Source organism: Capra hircus, chromosome 8, assembly GCF_001704415.2.
Source record: "Capra hircus breed San Clemente chromosome 8, ASM170441v1, whole genome shotgun sequence".
In the NCBI taxonomy this organism is placed as follows: Eukaryota; Metazoa; Chordata; class Mammalia; order Artiodactyla; family Bovidae; genus Capra; species Capra hircus.
The window spans coordinates 63,525,561-63,545,222 of NC_030815.1; the positions used below are offsets into that span (position 1 = coordinate 63,525,561).

At 46.4% G+C, this 19,662-nt stretch overlaps 1 protein-coding gene across 1 annotated transcript in view; it reads left to right on the forward strand.

The window, feature by feature from the left end:
• Positions 1-19,414, forward strand: part of GALNT12 (polypeptide N-acetylgalactosaminyltransferase 12) — a 32,332-nt gene extending 12,918 nt beyond the window's left edge. Inside the window, exons 3-10 of the mRNA XM_013966061.2 lie at positions 3,228-3,417; positions 6,377-6,562; positions 7,751-7,868; positions 9,588-9,764; positions 11,811-11,942; positions 14,854-14,967; positions 16,783-16,929; positions 18,973-19,414. Of these exons, the coding sequence (XP_013821515.1) occupies positions 3,228-3,417; positions 6,377-6,562; positions 7,751-7,868; positions 9,588-9,764; positions 11,811-11,942; positions 14,854-14,967; positions 16,783-16,929; positions 18,973-19,113 (1,205 nt within the window). The 3' untranslated portion in view covers positions 19,114-19,414. The remainder of the gene's footprint in view (positions 1-3,227; positions 3,418-6,376; positions 6,563-7,750; positions 7,869-9,587; positions 9,765-11,810; positions 11,943-14,853; positions 14,968-16,782; positions 16,930-18,972) is intronic.

Here is a 19,662-nt window from a genome sequence, read left to right on the forward strand (position 1 = left end):
TCCTGCCCTGAGTTTCCCCTTTCTCGAGGATGGCATGGCCCAGGCTGGCTCTTCACCTCCTGTTTACTCCTGTCAGTGGAAGGTTTCCAGGGGACTGGGAGTCCACTTGGAAGTCACCCTGACATCCCACTGAGTAGGACAGGGTCACTTGGTGACAGCTACTTGTAAGGGAGACTAGGAACATCATCTCTATGGTGGGTGGCCATGTTCTCAGCTGAAAAGCATGGGGAGAGTGAGTCAGGGGACAGCTGGCATTCCCCCTGGCAGCACGCAAGCGGGGCTGGAGGCCGAGGCCTACTGTAGTCTACAAGGCACTGAGGTACGGGGTCTGCGGCTGTAGGTGAGCTTTACCATAACCTGTCACGGCACCTTGGGCAAGTCACTTGTCTTCTGATTCTTGGTTTCTCATCTATAAATGGGTTTATCTACACTTAAATCAGGGCTTCCTGGAGGGCACTAGTGGTAAAGAACCCGCCTGCCAGTACAGGCGACATAAGAGACTTAGGTTCGATTCCTGGGTCCAGAAGATTCCCTGGAGGAGGGCATGGCAACCCACTCCAGTATTCTTGCCTGGAGAATCCCATTGACAGAGGAGCCTGGTAGGCTACAGTCCACAGAGTCTCAAAGAGTTGGACACGACTCGGAGAAGGCAGTGGCACCCCACTCCAGTACTCTTGCCTGGAAAATCCCATGGACGGAGGAGCCTGGTGGGCTGCAGTCCACGGGGTCACAAAGAATCAGACACGACTCAGTGACTTCATTTTCACTTTTCACTTTCATGCATTGGAAAAGGAAATGGCAACCCACTCTAGTGTTCTTGCCTGGAGAATCCCAGGGATGGGGGAGCCTGGTGGGCTGCTGTCTGTGGGGTCGCACAGAGTTGGACACGACTGAAGTGACTTAGCAGCAGCAGTGACTTAGCACAGCACATTTAAATCTGAGATTTGTGGTGAGGAATGAATGAGATCACGTGTAGCACAGAACCTCACGTAGCAGCCAGCATATTAGTAGGATGTGTCTCCATTTTCTTTCCTCCCAGGGTTGTTTTAAATATGCCTATGTAGACACTGGTTCTGAATCACACAGCATAGCCTAGAATCCCAGCTCCAACATTTTGCAGCCATATAGCCTTGAGCACGGAGCTTAACCAGTTTCAACCTTGGCGTCCAGTCCTATAAAATGGTATAATAGTATTTCTTACCTTCCAGGGTCATTGTGAGGATTAAATGAGGTGGTAGCTTGTTAGGACCTGGCACATTGCTGGCACTTGTTCAATGATAACTTCTGTTTTTAGGAAATATTTTAAAAACTGTAAAGTGCCTGAAACTTTCAGAAATGTATTCATTCAGAAGTAGACATCAGATTATTTCTTTTTATGGGACGAAGCCACTGCTCAGCAGGCAGGAATATGGTATGAACCCCTTCAGCACAATTCAGTTCTCCTGTGAATACAAGGTTCTGTGGGGCCAAGGTTTTCCGTCCCCATGGTGATGATGTATAAACCAGGATTCTCCCCTCAGCCTGTACTGGAGGAAGAAGACCTGCCCTGTGCTCTCCTCCCACCCTTCCTGCACCCTCCTCACACCCTTCCTGCAGTGTCAGCCTGAGCCAATGAGAGTTGTCAGCACCTTCCAGGATGGGATAAGACAGTTCAGGCAGACAGAAGATTGATGCCAACCAAACCCATAATGAGTAGTGGAGAGCTGCACCAGCATTTTCCTGTATGTTCACTGGGCCCTGCTACTAATTAGCTTTGCTTGGGAAGTCTCCTCCCTTATTCCTGCTATCCACTTGTACGCAATTATATTTAGGGTTGAAAAATCAATCAATGAATGTTTGTTTTTGTTTTTTGTTTGAGTATCAAGAATATTTAGAGAAACATTTCACCAACAACAAAGCAACTTAGGACATTTTACAAGGTTTTCCCCTTCACTGATGACTGAGGATGACTTTGAGACAAAGCCCATGTATCAATCAATGTGGGGAGATGCTGTCCTTTTGATTTTGCTGAGTGGTTCCCACCTGACCCACTGAGGGGTGTGAATTGGCGCCTTTAGTTCCAGGGCCTGTGTGTGGAGTCAGGAGTCCAGGGGCCAGTTCTAGCTGTGTGCCTGTCCTTTCAGCTCATAAGGACTTGTTTCCTCTTCTGCAAAATGGGGTAAGCATGTCCTCCTGACAAATTTTGGATTTGTTTAATAAGGATGAGAAACTGTAGGAGAAAGCTCTGGAGGCAGTGTTAAGGCTGTGGACTCGAGCCTGAGTCCTTGGGTTCAAATCACAGCCCCTCCGCTCTCTTGTCTGGGACCCCAGCTCATCACTTAGCCTCTCTAGCCTCAGTGTTCTCATCCATAAAATGGGTACAGTAGTAGTACTGTAGTAGTAGGGGCTTCCCAGGTGACTCAGTGGTAAAGAATCCACCTGCAGTGCAGGAGACACAGGAGACTCAGGTTTGATCCCTGGGTCAGGAAGATCCCCTGGAGGAGGAAATGGCTACTCACTCCAGCATTCTTGCCTGGAAAATCCCATGGACAGAGGAGCCTGGCAGGCTCTAGTCCTTAGGGTCGCAAAGTGTGGGATGTGACTGAGTGACTGAACACACACACACAGTAGTACTTACTTCATAGGATGAGTTATGTGGATCACTTAGACAGTAGTAATTAGCACGCTAAGCCTTCTAATGTTGGCTTAGTGTTATTATTATTACTATTATTATTACCATTATTATTATTACTGTGTCAACTGAATTGTGCTTCTAAGAAAATTTGGATTAATGTAATTATAAATAAAATCTATGTTAACATAGTTCCATGTAAATTAAAATTTTATGATGTATTACATATTAACGTAACATATAAGAATTTTTTGGAAAAATTGTGAATGCATGGCTCTTGTTCTTTTATTTAAATGTTCACAAGTCAAGGTCCTTTTGGTGGGGGGATAGCTTTATTGAGACAGATCCACATGCCACATTCACCCCTTGCAAGAGCACTGATCTACCTACCTGTGTTTTGAGAGGGAGCCCTTCCTCAGTGGTTCTAGAATCCTCCATCCCTGCCTCCCAGCCTTCCGGGGGCTTCCAGGCTTGATTCCTGGTGCAGTGAGGATATCCCTGGTGCAGAACAAAGGAGGCGCGTGTCTATTTAGTTTCTTTTCGGGACAGGGAGGTCCTGGGAGGACACGGCTGGGGATGTGTGGTGTGACCCTCGTTGTCCTGCTTGCCTCTGCAGAGCACCTGAAGGAGCGCCTGGCCACCGAGCTGGCGGGGTTGCCCAAGGTCCGCCTGATCCGCGCCAACAAGAGGGAGGGCCTGGTGCGAGCACGGCTGCTAGGGGCCTCCGTGGCCAAGGGTGACGTGTTGACTTTTCTGGACTGCCACTGCGAGTGCCATGAGGGGTGGCTGGAGCCGCTGCTGCAGAGGTGCGTCTGTGGGTGGTGGGGTCCCCGACAAACTGGCATGGGAGGTAGGGGTGCTGGGCTCAGATGCTCCATGGCCAAAGCCTCTGTCCCCTGGCGTGGAGGGGATGTGTCCTCCCATGTGGAGGGGATGTCCTGGGGCTGTAGAGGCGGTTAAGTTAGTTAATATATAGCCAGCACTTAGAACATACCAGTAGAGAAGAGGCCCCAGATGAGTGTTTGCTTTTATTACTGCTTATTTTACACATTTATTGTAGAAAACTTAGTATGATCAACCAAGAAAAAAAGTCACATAGAATTGTATTCCTAGAGAATATGTTTTGATGTATTTCCTTCAAGCCAGCTGTCTTATCCATTACACCCAGTACCAACAATGCCTAGGGCCCACCTGTGAAACTTTAAGGGACCCCCCAAAAAATTGTGATAATTTCTTTTAAAATCAGAATGGAAAGTGAATATCACAATAATGAATATAGCCTGGTTTGTCTTTATACCTATAATATAGTCATAAAATATGGGCTTCCCTTGTAGCTCAGTTGGTAAAGAATCTACCTGCAATGCAGGAGACCTGGGTTTGATTGCTGGGTTGGAAAGATCCCCTGGAGAAGGAAATGGCAACCCACTCCAGTATTCTTGGCTGGAGAATCCCATGGACAGAGGAGCTTGGCAGGGTATAGTCCATGGGGTCACAAGAGTCGGACACGACTTAGCGACTAAACCACCACCACCACCATAGTCATAAAATATTATTTTTAATATCTATTTTTATGGAGTCATGAAAGCATAAATACAACCACAGCTTCAACGCCATTTCTCCTGCTGTCCCACAGCCTCTTACGGCTCACCCTCGGCTGACTTTTGTTCTCTTCTCTTCCCTGTTTCCCTCCCTATTCTACTGATTCTGCATCAGGAGCTGAGCTGGTAAGCTCTGAGCTCCTCCAGGTACAAGAGGAATGTCTAGGGAGGGGCAGGTTCTCTGCTTGGTCCCCACTGTGGGGAGTGGGTAGAGGGCTGGAAGATCAGAGTTTGTGCATTTGGAAAACTACTTTCCCCTGGCCCCCAGTGCTTGTTTGCCAAGATCTATCTGGAAGAGCTGGGGACCCCCTCGCCTTCCTTCCTGCATGAGACCAGGCTCTGCTGTGACACTTCTGCCATCCTGGACCTTTGATGCCTCATTCTCCTCGCTCAGCTCTAGTGGGCTTCAGCAGCAGCAAGGACTCAGGGTTCCTCAGGCTAGTGCTAGAATCTTGAGATCACTTAAAACATAGTGACAGCTGGGTGCTCCCTCTGGAATCTGGCCTAATGGGTTCACCCTTCCCTCCTGCCTGCACGTTGCCTACAGAGGGCCACCTCTAGTCCTACCTAAAATCATAGGCGGGGTGTACGCTTTTCCCCTTCAGCTGATGCATAAATGCCATCTGGAATTCCATTCCACTCCAGTCCACCCTTTGGAGAGAGTGAGGTGGCATTCCACATAATCACATCTTTGTTCCATACCTGGAGTCAGGGGGATTCTCCCCTGGTTACCCATTAGAAATAGCTGGGGAACTTTAAAAAGTCCTGGTCCTGTAGCAGACTATTTGGATCTGAATTTCTGGGGTGGTTCCTGGCCTTCTGGATGTTTCAAAAGCTCCCAGGGAATTGGGTATGCCTCAGAGTTGAGACACTGGACTGTAGACTGTCCCTCAGGTGTAGTCTCAGCCAGGCACAGTAATCCCTTCCCTTTAGGGGCTTTTGAAAGTGGAAGATGTTCTTGGTTGTCACATTAATGAGGTTGTGCTCCTGGCATCTTATGAGCTGCTGTTGGTATCTGGGGCAGAAGCATTCTTTGCTGTGTAGGACTGGACTGTGGGATGTTTGGTATCCCTGGTCCTTGGCTCCCAAGATGCCAGGAATCAGTTAAGCAGTAACTGCTACAACTGGGCCAGCACATTCTCTAACCGTGATTTAGAATCCTTTATTCCAATACTGGCTCCCCCTAGTTTTCCCTTTCTTGTAGAAATTAGACTACCGCTGGTTCCAACCCACTGGGTGCAAGTCACAGGTTTATGGTTTATAGGTGTTAGATTCTAGAGAACTGCCCCCAAAATATGATCCAGAGAAATCTAATGTTCACATGTGGTCCAGTTCATGCTTCCTGGTGTGCTGTCAGATGCAAAGAAACACAGTCTGGAAGCCTGCTGAAAAATGGCTGGGCTTGTAAGAGTGATTGTGGAGGGAATCACTGAAGCCTATGCACAGGCTGATGGCTGCAACAAGAAATATCACATTTTCCACTATATGTAACATTTAGTCCCAAAGAAGACTAAAATAAAAGTTTAGCTGTAGTTCCAGGTTCTCTGCCAGCCTCTTACAAACGTTCTGTTAGGGAGTCCACATTAACCCTCCAAGTATGTATTATTGTTTCAGAGGCAACAGGCTCTGAGTGGTTAGGTGACAACACTAATGTCACACAGCAAATAAGGGGCAGGATTAAAATTTATTTGCTAGTTCCAAAGCAGACCCTTTGGTCTGGGTGCATCTCTGTTCATAAGGAAATAATTATTTCTTGACTTTAAGATGTTTCATTGTGATTACAGGAAGAAATCGCTTACAGTCTTGAGAAACTGAAAGTCTGCTTTCTGTTTTAAAAGTTAGCTTGGATTTTGACATTGTGACTTTCATAGAAGGATTCAAGTTTAACCAGAATATCTTTAGACGGAATCAGACTATTAAAGCTATAGCACTTTACATATCAGGGCTAGAATCCTTGTGCCTGCCCCACATCTGCCCAGCACCCCCATGATGTTCACCTGCCGGGGCCGACCTGGCTGTAGACACCTGGAATAAGAGAAGCAAGCCTTTCTCACACAGGTGTTCCTCCTTTCGGTGGAAGGCTGAGGAGACTCAATTCTCAGGCTTCCTGGTGGTCCTCCTGCTGCCCGTACATGGTAGAATGTCAGGGTGTTCTGGTTGTTTCCAGGATCCATGAAAAGGAGTCGGCAGTGGTGTGCCCTGTGATTGATGTCATTGACTGGAACACCTTCGAGTACCTGGGGAATGCTGGGGAGCCCCAGATCGGCGGTTTTGACTGGCGGCTGGTGTTCACGTGGCACATGGTTCCTGAAAAGGAGAGGATCCGCATGCGGTCCCCCATCGATGTCATCAGGTCGGGGGCTACTTCTTTGAGTGCCTCACTGCATCTGGCTAACTTGTCAGTGAAGGCCCTCGGGAGGGATGGTTAGCTGTTGCCTCTCTTTTCATTTTCCAGAGTATTTGTTTATTTTTGATAAAAATCTTTGCTATACATGTGGATTTATATTGTTATATTTTAATAATTTTGGTAAGTATGTATAACATAAAATTTACCCTTTTAACCGTTTTTTAAATGCACAATTCACTAGCGTCACACACATTCACAGTATTGTACAACCACCACCTCTATATATTTCCAGAACTTTTCCATCACCCAGTGTTGTTGTTGTTTAGTTGCTAAGTCATGTCTGACGCTTTGTGACCCATAGACTGTAGCCTGCCGGGCTCCTTTGTCCATGGGATTTCCCAGGAAAGAATACTGGAGTGGATTACCATTTCCTTCTCTGGGGGAATCTTCCCAACCCAGGGATTGAACCTGGGGTTCCTGCTTGGCAGGTGGGTTCTTTACCACTGCCCCACCTGGGAAGTCCTGTTTAGAAACTCTGTACCCATGAAGCAATACCTCACTTTCCTCCCCTCCTCCAACCCCTGTTAACTCACCATCTCTGGATTTCCCTATTTTATGTACCTCATATGAGTAGAGTCACACAATATTCATCCTTTGGTGTCCTGTTTCTTTTCCTTAAGGAGTTTTCTGGGCAGTGCCACCCAGCCTGGCTCCTGCCGTCCTCTCAGATCTTGGTCTCTCACTGCTCATCTCTCTGTTGTCTGTGCTCCTAGAAGTTCAAGGGTTGCTCTCACCCTTAGGCCTGTGGTCATGCTCCTGTCTTGTCGGAGAATCAATCATTCCTCTTCTGGGCTAACTCCCCTTTGTTCTGCAGACCGTGCCTCCTCCGAGAAACTCAGCCCTGCCTGCCTCCCTCCCCATCTCATGGCTTCTGTATTTCCACAGGGTCCCAGGTTGACCTTAGTCACCTGCAGAGTTCTGTGTTGCCTAGTGAGTTGTCCATGAGCTTCCCAGGGCAGGGGCTATGGGGCAGGGGCTGTGGGGGACATCCAGCTGCTGGCCCATCTTAGCTCCAGGCAGAGAGCATGAACTCGGGGTGTGCTTATGTGAGTGAATGGACTTAAGGTTTGTGGTAGAAACCAGCTGTGTTGATTTCCTGCTGCTTACCTCGAATTATGGTTCACATGCTTCTAGATCTCCAACGATGGCTGGTGGGCTGTTTGCTGTGAGTAAGAAATACTTTGAATACCTGGGGTCTTATGATATAGGAATGGAAGTTTGGGGTGGAGAAAACCTCGAATTCTCCTTTAGGGTAAGTACTCCAGTCTTCTGTTCCTACTTGTTCTTAACCTGTTTTTTTTTTTTTTTTTTTTGTCTCTCTCTGGGAATGATGGCTTTGGTAGGAGAGCCTGGTGGACTTTTCCTCTATATTGGCAGTTTATCCAATAATCCTGGAAGAATACAATGGCACACTCATCCTGTAAATACTCTTAAAATACACATTTGATAGATTTGGGGCTGCTAAAGTTCTTGGAAGTCACCTAGTTCTTTTACTCTACTGAGGGGAGGGATGGCAGGTGGAGGGGGAAGTGACTGGCCCAAGATCACTCAAAGAGCACGTGATAGACACTGTGATTAAACACAGGTGCCTGCCTCCTGAGCCCATGCTTTGGAGCCTTGATTTGCTTGGCTGCTTGATAAAGTAGCCTCTTTATTTGGTACATGCTTGCTAAATCACTTCGGTTGTGTCCGACTCTTTGCGACCCCATGAACTGGGGTCCTCTGTCCATGGGATTCTCCCAGCAAGAATACTGGAGTGGGTTGCCATTTTCTTCTCCATTTATTGGGCACAGTGACTTTCAAACTTTGACATCTATAAGATTTGTTAGGGAAACTTGTTAAAAAGGCAGATTCATAGACACGGTCTCTGGAAAGTCAGATTTGATAGACTTACGGTAGGGACTGGGTGTCTGCATTTTGTAACAAGCCCATACATTGATTCTGCTGTGTGTGATACACAGATGCCCCTTTGGGAAAGCTTTAGCATTCTGGTAGATTTCCTAGTTAACTGAATCTTGCATTTTAAGTATCAAAACCTTATGTCAATGTTTGTGCTTTTAAACGGAAAATTTTCAAATTGAAGAATATCTTATATGGTCTGCTGCTTTAAAAGAATTAATAAATAACACTTTGGCCCTCCACTGAAGACTCACACCTGCCCCCCATTATAAGCACCAGATGGCAACCCACTTCAGTACTCTTGCCTGGAAAATCCCATGGACAGAGAAGCCTGATAGGCTACAGTCCATGGGGTCGCGAAGAGTCGGACACGACTGAGTGACTTCACTTGCACTTTTCACTTTCATGCACTGGAGAAGGAAATGGCAACCCACTCCAGTGTTCTTGCCTGAAGAATCCCAGGGACAGAGGAACCTGGTGGGCTGCCGTCTATGGGGTTGCACAGAGTCGGACACAACTGATGTGGCTTTGCAGCAGCAGCAGTTATCTTTGGTCATATGTCCATGAAAGGGCTCCAGAGGGCTGTGTGCTGAGTTTTGGGGTGTGCTTTTAACAGTCTTTCTGCCTCTTCCCTAGGTGTCAGGCTGCTCTGCCTGCCTCTAGAAGCCCTTTCTTTCCCCCTTCCAAACCTCTCTTCTTACTTGCTGCTTTCCTATCTTCTGTGGCTAGGAGACCAGGTAATCAGCGTGTGCTTTACCTAATAAATAAGTGAGTTCCCAGTGAGGCCCACTGTGGGTGCTCCTAGGCGTCAAGTGCATGAGCCTTTGTGCATGGATTCTGGGGTCTGGGTTCCGATGGCTTATTTGTCTTTGGGGCTCCTTTCTTGCTCTTTGACTGCATCCTGGGTCCTGACTGTTCTGGGGAAGTGGCCACCTGCCTCATGGAGGGTGAGGTCTTGGCAGCGTTCACCATGACCTCTATGTGCCCAGCCTCCTTACTGTAGGCATTGTGGACCAGCAGCTCACTCCCTGCTCAGCCGCATCACCCCACCTCCTCCCCACTCTGTGCACAGATCTGGCAGTGCGGGGGGACCCTGGAGATACACCCGTGTTCGCACGTTGGCCACGTTTTCCCCAGGCAAGCTCCCTACTCCCGCAACAAGGCCCTGGCCAACAGTGTCCGCGCAGCTGAAGTGTGGATGGATGAATTTAAAGAGCTCTACTACCATCGCAATCCCCAGGCCCGCCTGGTGAGTCCCCCCTGTACACCCACACTCCTTCTGGCCGCATCCAAACAAAAGCAGCTGATTCTGGCCTCCTACTGTGGTAGATCTGGTTCCAGAAATAGAGACGAAATTGGGTGCTCACAACCCAAGAGGAAAACTGTATTCCTTCACTTATAAGAAACAACAGACAGTTGATTCTCACTCCTTACCATAATTAACGCTCCATACAGTCACTGAACCACAATCACTGAATTTGGGACTCACTACTTAGCCGTTGATCATGGGGGAAATACAGGATTAAGTTACTGTAGACCTGTTGCAGGTACACATCAACTGATCAACACATAACTTGGTTTTATGTGTGCTTCTGTTTAAATAATCTGTTTAATGTATACTGTTGATTGGTTGCATTGAGCTCACACCCAGGTGAATCTCATTCGACACACCTCTTTTCTCCCTCCAGCACATCACAGCCTTCTTGTACTAGGAACACTGGATAGCACTAACTACTCTTGGGGGCCATTTTAAACAGTGAAATCACCAACACAGTAAGGAACAGGCTGAAAACCATGGTGCTAAGTAGTAAACAGGATGCTTGCTTTCAGGACGAGAGCTGAGATACAACCTCAACTGGGAATGTTCACTGGGGGACCCTCATGTCTGAGAATGACCATGAAAGTGTGAAGACACCACAAGTATTGATTTTAGTGTTAAAAATAACATTTTATCAGAGAGCCCCACTGCCACTAACAGGCCACCCTCTGCACATGCCAGGACGGGGCTCCCACTGACCTGTCTTCATGTAACTAAGGGGCCACGTGGCAAGACAAAAAAGTTGGCTCCAAGGCCTCTTTCCTGGCCACTTGATGTAAATTTCTTCTTGTGAATCTTTACAGCAGTCCTTCAGAGTAACTTGGAGATTTTCATTTTGTAGATGAGAAAACTGAAGTTCAGAGAGAGAGTGACTTAAGGAACTTGCCCAAGGGCTTGTAGCAGATGTGGGAAGAACTGGGTCCACCCCAGTGGCACTCTCTCTGCTCTGCGGAGCCCTGTGGACACTCACTTTGACCTCCACTGTGCCCTTTCTCTGCCTCTGGGCTACAGGGTCACTGCTTCCTCTGTCTTGCCCAAGGCTGCGGGGTAGAAATATCTGCTCTTCCCTGTCACCCGTTCTAAAACCCACAGATCAATCCCTCTTTCTGAGGGTTCCCAAAGAATAATATATTAGAAAGAGGGGCACTCAGGCACCTTTTGTCTGAATGCCCAGTGGCAGAGTTGAAATGGAGATTTGGTTGAAGATGAGGTCACAATGACTCTCATTGAAAAATGAACTTCTGGAAAACAAGGAGAAACCTGAAATTTTATTCAGACTTTTTCCTTATTGTTACCATTTTGCTAAATATTTTAACTTGTCAAATTTTAATCATTTAACAGCGTAACACAGCGACAGTCCTATCTCTGCACTCAGCATTGCTCTCATGGTTGTACATTTGCTGTGCTAAAGAGATGCTTGCTTTATTTGATTATTCAAAAATTCGTAATCATTGGTTTCATTCATAAAACAAGTATTTATCATTGTAGCATTTTGCTCTTACTATTGGAAGAATATATTTAGACTTGAATAGATTGGGCACATAAGAAAGTTTTCATTCATAATTACCTCTAGAATACTTAGCTTTGTTTAGAAGTGAGTGTCCAGGTATTGGTGGTAAAACTATCAGAACACCATGACATACGTGTGCTACTGACATGCTGCTGGTCTGTGACCACAGGGGGCCAGGGATGCCAGTGCAGCCCCTGGATTCAGCTCCTGACCCATCAGCAGGGGCTTTGTGTCCTTCCTTCCTGCACCTGGCCACAGCTCCCTGCAGCAAGAGCACCCGGGGATGTCGTTGTTTGAGCAACAGTATCTCCTGCTGGGGTGCTGCCACTATGTCTGTTTCTTATCCTCTCTGTCCTGTGCAGGCTCTGCACACAATAGGTGCTCAATAAGGGCTTACTAGGTGAATGAAAGTCTTTAATAGGAAGCACTGTGGCTTGCAGGGGCTCACCATTTTGTCCTTTTCTCAGGAGCCCTTTGGGGACGTGACAGAGAGGAGACAGCTCCGTGCAAGACTTGGGTGTAAGGACTTCAAGTGGTTCTTGAATACCGTGTATCCAGAGCTGCACGTGCCCGAGGACAGGCCTGGCTTCTTTGGGATGGTGAGCGAGGTGGGCCTGTGCTGGGCAATGTGCTTCTGGCCTCCAGGAGTGACCAACCCTGCAAAAAAAGACCCCTTTGTGGGGACCACTGACTTCTCTCATATGCCTCCCCCTTCTCATCCAGTGTCCTTCTTTCTCCCCTTGAGTGTCTGGGCCTCAGGTCCAGAATGTCAGCACTGGAAGCATCTCACAGTTGGTGAGTACAGCCTTCTGTTTTACAGATGGAAACTGAGGATCAGTTGGTGTTTCCAAGTCTTTTTTTTTAACTAACTCTTTATCACATGACTTCAAATCTCAATAACTGGACCAGTTACTAATTCCCAACTCAGGGATCCACAAAAGCCATAGTAAGGAAGAGGAGTCACTTCTGTTATTTCAAAAAACCTAGAAGAAATATTGGTGGGATGAGGTCAACTCAAGTATCCAGCACCTTTGGCTTTTGCTTGGAACTCCACCAACTTAGGGAGCCCTCCTCTGCTCTGTGGTGTTCATCAGAAGAGCTAGTGTTCCATTCTGCAAGTTTTGATAACTGCAAAGCAGGGAATTTTCAGTTTTCATTATAAAAATGTTCAAACATGCAGAAACGCAGAGAGAGAGAGAGTGATATAGTGAACTCTGTCCCTGAGATTCTGCATTTACCGAGATGTTGCCTCTTCCCTTTCCTCTGCTCCACCCTCCCACTGACAGTGTGACCCTGAATAAAGTTAAAGATTCCTTTGCAGCTCCATTTATTTATAGAATATATTTCACTAAGGAGGTGTAGGCAAACACACTATGCTCTAAAGTCATTCAAAATCATTCTTTAAGTCTATCACCAACTTGATAGAGTTAGCTTAATTAATCTAAGTTTTAATCTTTAGGGGTTTCTCCCTTTTCTTCTTTAGTTTTTTTTTTTTTCTTTCTTTCCAGACTCTTTTGAGTGTAGGGAACTCATCTGAGGGTAAGATCCTTTGGAGGTCAAGAGTGCCAACTTGGCTTCGTAACATTTGAGTTCTTCTAAACCTAAGATGCCCTGATTATTTGCCTATCCTGTTCCCAGGTTCCTTCACAAAGTTAAGGGACCTCAAGAACACGGAGGTCTCTGTTTTATGAGCCAGTGGATTATGGATTCCTTCTTTCTATATGGCTGAGTCTTAGTCCCAGAACCAAGCTAGACAGAGGTGGACAAGGGCCAGGGCCAGAGTGGAGTTCAGAAGCCAGTGAAGGTTCTTTGAAAGTGAAAGTGTTAGTCAGTCAATCGTGTCCACTCCTTGCAACCTCATGGACTGTGTAGCCCACTAGGCTCCTCTGTCCATGGGATTCTACAGGCAAGAATACTGGAGTGGGTTGCCATTTCCCTCTCCAGGGGATCTTCCTGACCCAGCGATGGAACCTGGGTCTCCTGCATTGCAGGCAGATTCTTTACCAACTGAGCCACCAGGGAAGGTTCCTTAAACCCTGCAGAAAGGGATTTGGAAGGTACTTGATGCTAGGAACAATTTAAGGTGGAAGGAGAAGGGGACGACAGAAGACGAAATGTTTGGATGGCATCACCGACTTAATGGACATGAGTTTGAGTAAACTCCAGGAGCTGGTGATGGACAGGGAGGCCTGGCATGCTGCAGTCCATGGGGTCACAAAGAGTCGGACACGACTGAGTGACTGAACTGAACTGAGTCTCTTTCTGGAGGCTCCTGGAAGGGAGGTTGGAGCATGGAACCTTCCAGGGCTTTTTGCTCTTAGAATAAATTAAAGGGATTTAGATCCAAAAGTACCTTAGAGATGACCTTAGATTAGAGAATATTGAGTGATAGAGCACTGGACTTGAGTCTGAGGTCCTGGATTCAAGGCTCAGGTGTCTCCACTTATGTGTTGTATGACCTGTGTGCAAACCATTGGCTCTGTATTATACTGTCCTTGTATCTACAGTGGTGGACTTCTGATCTGAGAAGTGCCGGGTCTCTTAACTGGGGTATCCTTTGAAGATAATGTAATATCAGGAACTCCTTGGTACACAGGGCTTCCCAGGTGGTTTTAGTGGTAAAGAACCCACCTGCCAGTACAGGAGACCCAAGAAATGCAGTTCGAGCCCTGGGTCGGGAAGTAGGGAATGGCAACCCACTCCCGTATTCTTGCCTGTAAAATTCCATGGGCAGAGGAGACTGGCGGGCCCAGTCCTTAGGGTCGCAAGAGTCAGACAGGACTGAGCACACACTTGGTGCATATGTGAGGTGACAACCCAGCTATGTTGGACTAGTAAAGCAATAAGGCTGCGCTAATGAGACATGAAGCAGTGTGAGCTCTCAGGCCATAAAGAGTTCATCTCTCTGCTCCTCAAATTTATCTTCCTAAAATGTGTATGAATCATATGATATCACTTATATATGGAATCTAAAAAAAATGATATAAATGAACCTATTTACAAAACAGAAATAGAGTCATGGATGTAGAAAACAAACTTGTGGTTACAAGTAGGGAGAGCAGGGTAGAGGATAAATTGGGAGATTGGGATTGACATATACATACTCTTATATATACATAAATAGATAACTAATAAGAACCTACTATATAGCACAGGGAACTCTGCTCAGTACTCTGTAATGACCTATGAGGGACTAGAAACTAAGAAAGACTGACTAGATGCATATGTGTAACTGATTCACTTTGCTGTGCAGCAGAAGCTAACACAGCAGTGTAAATTAACTGTTGTTAATTTCCAGGAAAAGTTAATTTTAAAACATGGGGGTTATGATTCCTGCCTATGGTATAGAACGGGAAAGACGTTTAAAACTAGAAATGGAAGGGGCTTTTAGCTCTGAGTCTGGTTCTTCAGGCAGCCACTGCTCTCACTCCATTTACCTGCCTTCACAGCCCTGGGTGGAATCTGTTGTGTATAAACCTGGACCAAATGCCACCTTTATGTTTTGCTTAGCTCCAGAACAAAGGACTGAAAGATTACTGCTTTGACTATAACCCTCCCAACGAGCACGAGATCACAGGACACCAGGTCATTCTGTACCGCTGTCATGGGATGGGTCAGAACCAGGTAGGGGCTGCTGCTTTAACGGCTTGACCTTCTCAGGCTGAAGGACAATGGACAGCGGGAGGCCCTGTGCTCAAGGGACCATCGGTGTGGGCCTTTAAAGAGGGAGATGAGGGGAAATCTGTGTGGTTTTAAAACATTTAATATGTGATTTCTTGTTATAAAGGTAATATGTACTCATCATAGAACATTTAGGAAATATAAAAAGTAGAAGCAAGTAGTAAATGACAAGACCCAGAATGACTACCATTATAATTAAGATATATTTACTTCCCATCTTTTTTAATGCATGACCTTGGGATTATGTATTTTAAATGGTTGTTGTAATATCTACATGTTTTATAGTCTATCGTGTCCATTACTTAATCATACTTTTCATGTGTTGTTAAGACATCCTTTGAGAACATCATCCATAACAGCCTCTTGCTAGTCCTTTGTGTGACTATATTAATTACTGTTGAGGTAATCAATTCCTTCCTCCCTGTTTTTGTAATTATAAATAACCCTGCTGCTAACATCTTTGGTCAGAAAGAAAAAACAAAGGAAAGCAGATCTGCATTTCAGATTACTTATTCAGAATTAAATCTTACATGGAATTATAGGATTTGATATCTAGTGCCACACTGCAAAACAATTTTTAGGGCAGTTTCCTCAGTCAGGGCCCAGGTGGATATGTCTGGGTTAAGTGCTGAACTGCAGGCTGGGCAGGGGAGCAAGACCTGGAAGGTCTGAGAACCGGAGCAGGACCCTGGCCTGGCAGGCACACTGCCAGGGCGGAGCCAGGGAGGATGCAGGAGAGAGCAGAGCGTTGGCTCTAGACATTCAAAGCCTGCTGTCCCAAGTAAAGTGTGAGATACTGGAGACGAAGGATGGGCATTCAGATTTTCCTCTAACCTGGAGTCACTCCGATTCCTTTTGAATATTAGGCCCCATTATGTTCAACAGTAAACTTTCATAATTCAGACCCCTACAGCCTTAAATTTTTCAGGTTCTTCAACCCCTTTTAGAACAGCACTCTTCAAAGGTGGTACCATCAGCATCACCTGAGAGCTTAGAAATGCAGATTCCCAGACCCACCCCATCTCTCCCCAGCCCACCTCTAGTCTTGACTGGTTTTCAAGGGAGATTCATTTGAGAAGCACTACTCCCTGTGCCCTGGGAACCTGTCACCTGTGTCAGAATCTCCTGGAAGCAAGGGGGTGGAGCGGGGCAGATGGGCAGCTACGTGTCTTGTTAGAAGTGTGAAAGTGCAGCTTCTTCGGCCCCATCTCAGACAGAGGGAACCCTCGTTTCCTCTTTGGGACCAGGACCCTGAATCAGCATTTTCCCTAGGCACCTAGGGTAAGAAAACCATTGCTCTGAAGAGCAAGTCCTCCTATTAGCCGTCCTTCGTCTGCTGTAGACAGCACTTTGTGGTCTCCGAGGCATGGTTGCATCCATTTTATTTCGGGGGAAGGAGGAGGAAAGGACTGAAGAAAAGGAGGGAAAGTGGCTGGTCAAGGGCACAGAGAGCCCTCAAGGGCTGGAACCAGTCTGTATTCTTTCCTGCCATTCTGCACCAGCCCGGGGTTAGGCACAGCAGGTGCGGGGTGACCCGGGCCATCCCCCACCTCATGCTCTTGCAAACGAGAAGGGCCCCTCCATTCACACTGGCTACACACCTCTCCAGAGGTGTACAGGGTGCTCCGGGGACACAGGCTGGTGTGAGGACCCCGGCACTCATGTCCCGGTAACCCCAGGTTCTCCTTCCTCTCTCTAAAGATTGCCCTCTTTGCACATCAGAGGCTAACTGGTGCATGTTGGCTACTCCATTTCTAGTTTTTCGAATACACATCCCAGAATGAAATACGCTACAACACCCACCAGCCAGAAGGCTGCGTGGCAGTGGTGGAAGGAACAGACGTCCTCATCATGCATCTGTGTGAGAACACCACCCCAGAGGACCAGAAGTTCATCCTTCAGGAGGTAGGCGACCCATCTCACGCCTTCCTTCTGTGGCTCGCCATCCCGTGGACTGCAGAGGGGGTTGTGGAGGTGAAGTGAGTCCCTAGTGCGTCTCAGGGATGCGGCCCCTACGGGAGACCAGGCACTTCACAGTGAACCCGAGGCGTCCCACGGCATCCAGCACCGGTACCACTTCCCTTCTTTCCTCCCTGTCCACTCCCTGCCAGTTTTCCTGTCCCCCTCACACCTTGAGCTGTGGCTGACTGGAATAGGAAGAGGCGCTGTCCCCAGTGCATTTGGAGATTACTTGGGGTTCAGATGAATGAAACAAACCACCAAGTGTAAGGACATGAGATTAGGCCCACGTTTAAGCCACTCCTGTTGTCTAAGGCTCATCTTTCCCAGCTCTAAGTGGGGATAATAATCGAAGCCTTATCCACCTCTAGTGAATAGATGTGCAGCCAGAAAGAATCTTTGGAGGCTGTAAAGCTCTACATTGTTAACTTGTGGCACAATAACCAAGGAAACGTCTCTGATGGAGTTGGTTCTCCATCAGAAGAGTCACTGCCGGTTTGGAACTGGGTGTTATTTCAGGTCTGAAAGGCACTACCTCTTACACATTTGTAAGAAGCTCACTTATCCATCAGTCATATCTAGTGACTCACGAAAAAGCACTCGAGGACATAAATCCGAAGAAAATAATTCAAAAGAAAGAATTAGTTCACTTTTATCTCCATGAAGAGCTTTCATTCCCAGCCTGGCCCCAGGGATGGAAAGATCCATCTGTACTACTTATACATGAATTAATTCTAAGTATAATTAGAAGTTAGAATATGTTTTGTTGTAGAAGGTGTTACGATCAGCAATGAAATTCTCAGGTTTCCTGGAAAAGCCAGGCATTACAGTGCTATATGATACAAAAAATAATAGGGAAAATATTTCTGTAAACCCCAAAAGTTTTGCTGTTCCCTTCTTTCTTCCAACAGGAAGCCATTGTAAGACCTCAAAAAAGAGTAATGCAAGGTAGAAATCATGAAATTGGTTTGAAATGCCATTAAAATTTTATCTTAAAAATCTTAAATTTCAGTGAAAGTTAAAGTTTCTTTAGAGAGGTGTGAGGAAGGATGCCTTATTTGTTTACTTTCACATCATTCTGAAGGCAACTTGTGAACACTTTTAAGGGCTTTCCAGATTAATATTATTGAACTTACAACAGAGAGAGATAGAGGGAAAGATAAACTCCAGAAACTGGGGAGAGACTTGGAAAGTTAGCTCAGCAACAGTTGGGGAAAAAGAGAGATGGAGAGGACTTAGAGAGGGTCATTGTCCTTTGGGGTTTGGAAATTGGCATAGTTTGCAGGCCCTACTTCCTCTCTGGCGACCTGTCTCCTCACCCAGCTGGTCTGTGGCTGAGCTGGGACTAAAGCCAAGTTCCCTCATTCTCCACTTAAATACAGGAGAAAGAGGCCTCCAGAGACCTAAGAGAAGCAGAAGAGATTAATAAAGGACCTTTGGACCTGATCACTCTGAAGGAAAAGAACATCAGTAGGGGTGAGATAGGGTCCTGATCCAGGTGGCGCAGCGATAAAGAATCTGCCTGTCAGTTCAGGAGATGCAAGAGGCACGGATTCAGTCTCTGGGTTGAGAAGATCCCCTGGAGTAGGAGATGGCAACCCACTCCAGTATTTTGGCCTGGGAAATCCTGCCGACAGAGGAGCCTGATGGGCTACAGTCCACAGGGTTGCAAAGAATAAGAGGGAGGAGATATAGGGTCTGACTGATCCCAGAACAGCCAGCAGGTGGCACCATCGGCCCTGATGGTAGAGTCGAGGACCCCCTGAAGAGCTCCCGGGACTGGCAAGCGTGACACACGCCTCCACACGCCTCTTCTGTGTGCACAGACGGTCGTGGGCTGCCTTCATACCTGCAGACACTTACTGCTCAATAAGTGTTTCTGAAATGATAAAAATCACCCTGAGCACTTAACACATTTTAAGGAAAAGGTACTTTCTCAGGAATTGCTTGTAATTCTCTTGAACGTACAATGTGTATTGTCTTTTGTAGGATGGTTCTCTATTTCATGTACAGTCCAAAAAATGCGTTCAGGCTGAGAGGAAGGACTTGAGTGACAGTTTTGTACCACTCTTACGAGACTGTACCAACTCGGATCATCAGAAATGGTTCTTCAGGGAACAAATTGTGTGAAGTGTCACCGAACGATGGAGCCGGTCAGAGTAGATGGGGAACCCTGGACTGTATTTAACAGACGCTTAGCTGAGCACAGAGACAGACCCACCGAACACTTGGCTGCTCTTCTTTTTATAAGGAAATCATTTTGTGATTTGTGAAAGGAATGTTGGTTTTAGTAAAAATGTGAATAACAATTCGTATTGATTTTGAAAACAAAATTGTTCCCAAATACCCTGTTTTCAAAGGGTAGTCACAAAATGTTAACTCTTGGTATTTAAAGAATTAAAAACTTTAACTATTTTTCTATCAGGATGTATTTTCTACTGTCATGTCTTTTTATTCCCCATAGCAAAAAGGTAAATATTTTATTTTCATATTTGAAAGGATCCCCAGATATGAATGTCTGCTTGGAGAATAGACTCATGTAATGTACTTTGCATAAACTGACAATACCTTTAACTTCGGGTTAGATTTTTCTCAGTACAAGTGTGTGGACACTGGGAACATATTGATTCCTTCAGGTCCTTGAGATAATCTACATTTATTTAAGAATGCTCCTTGGTT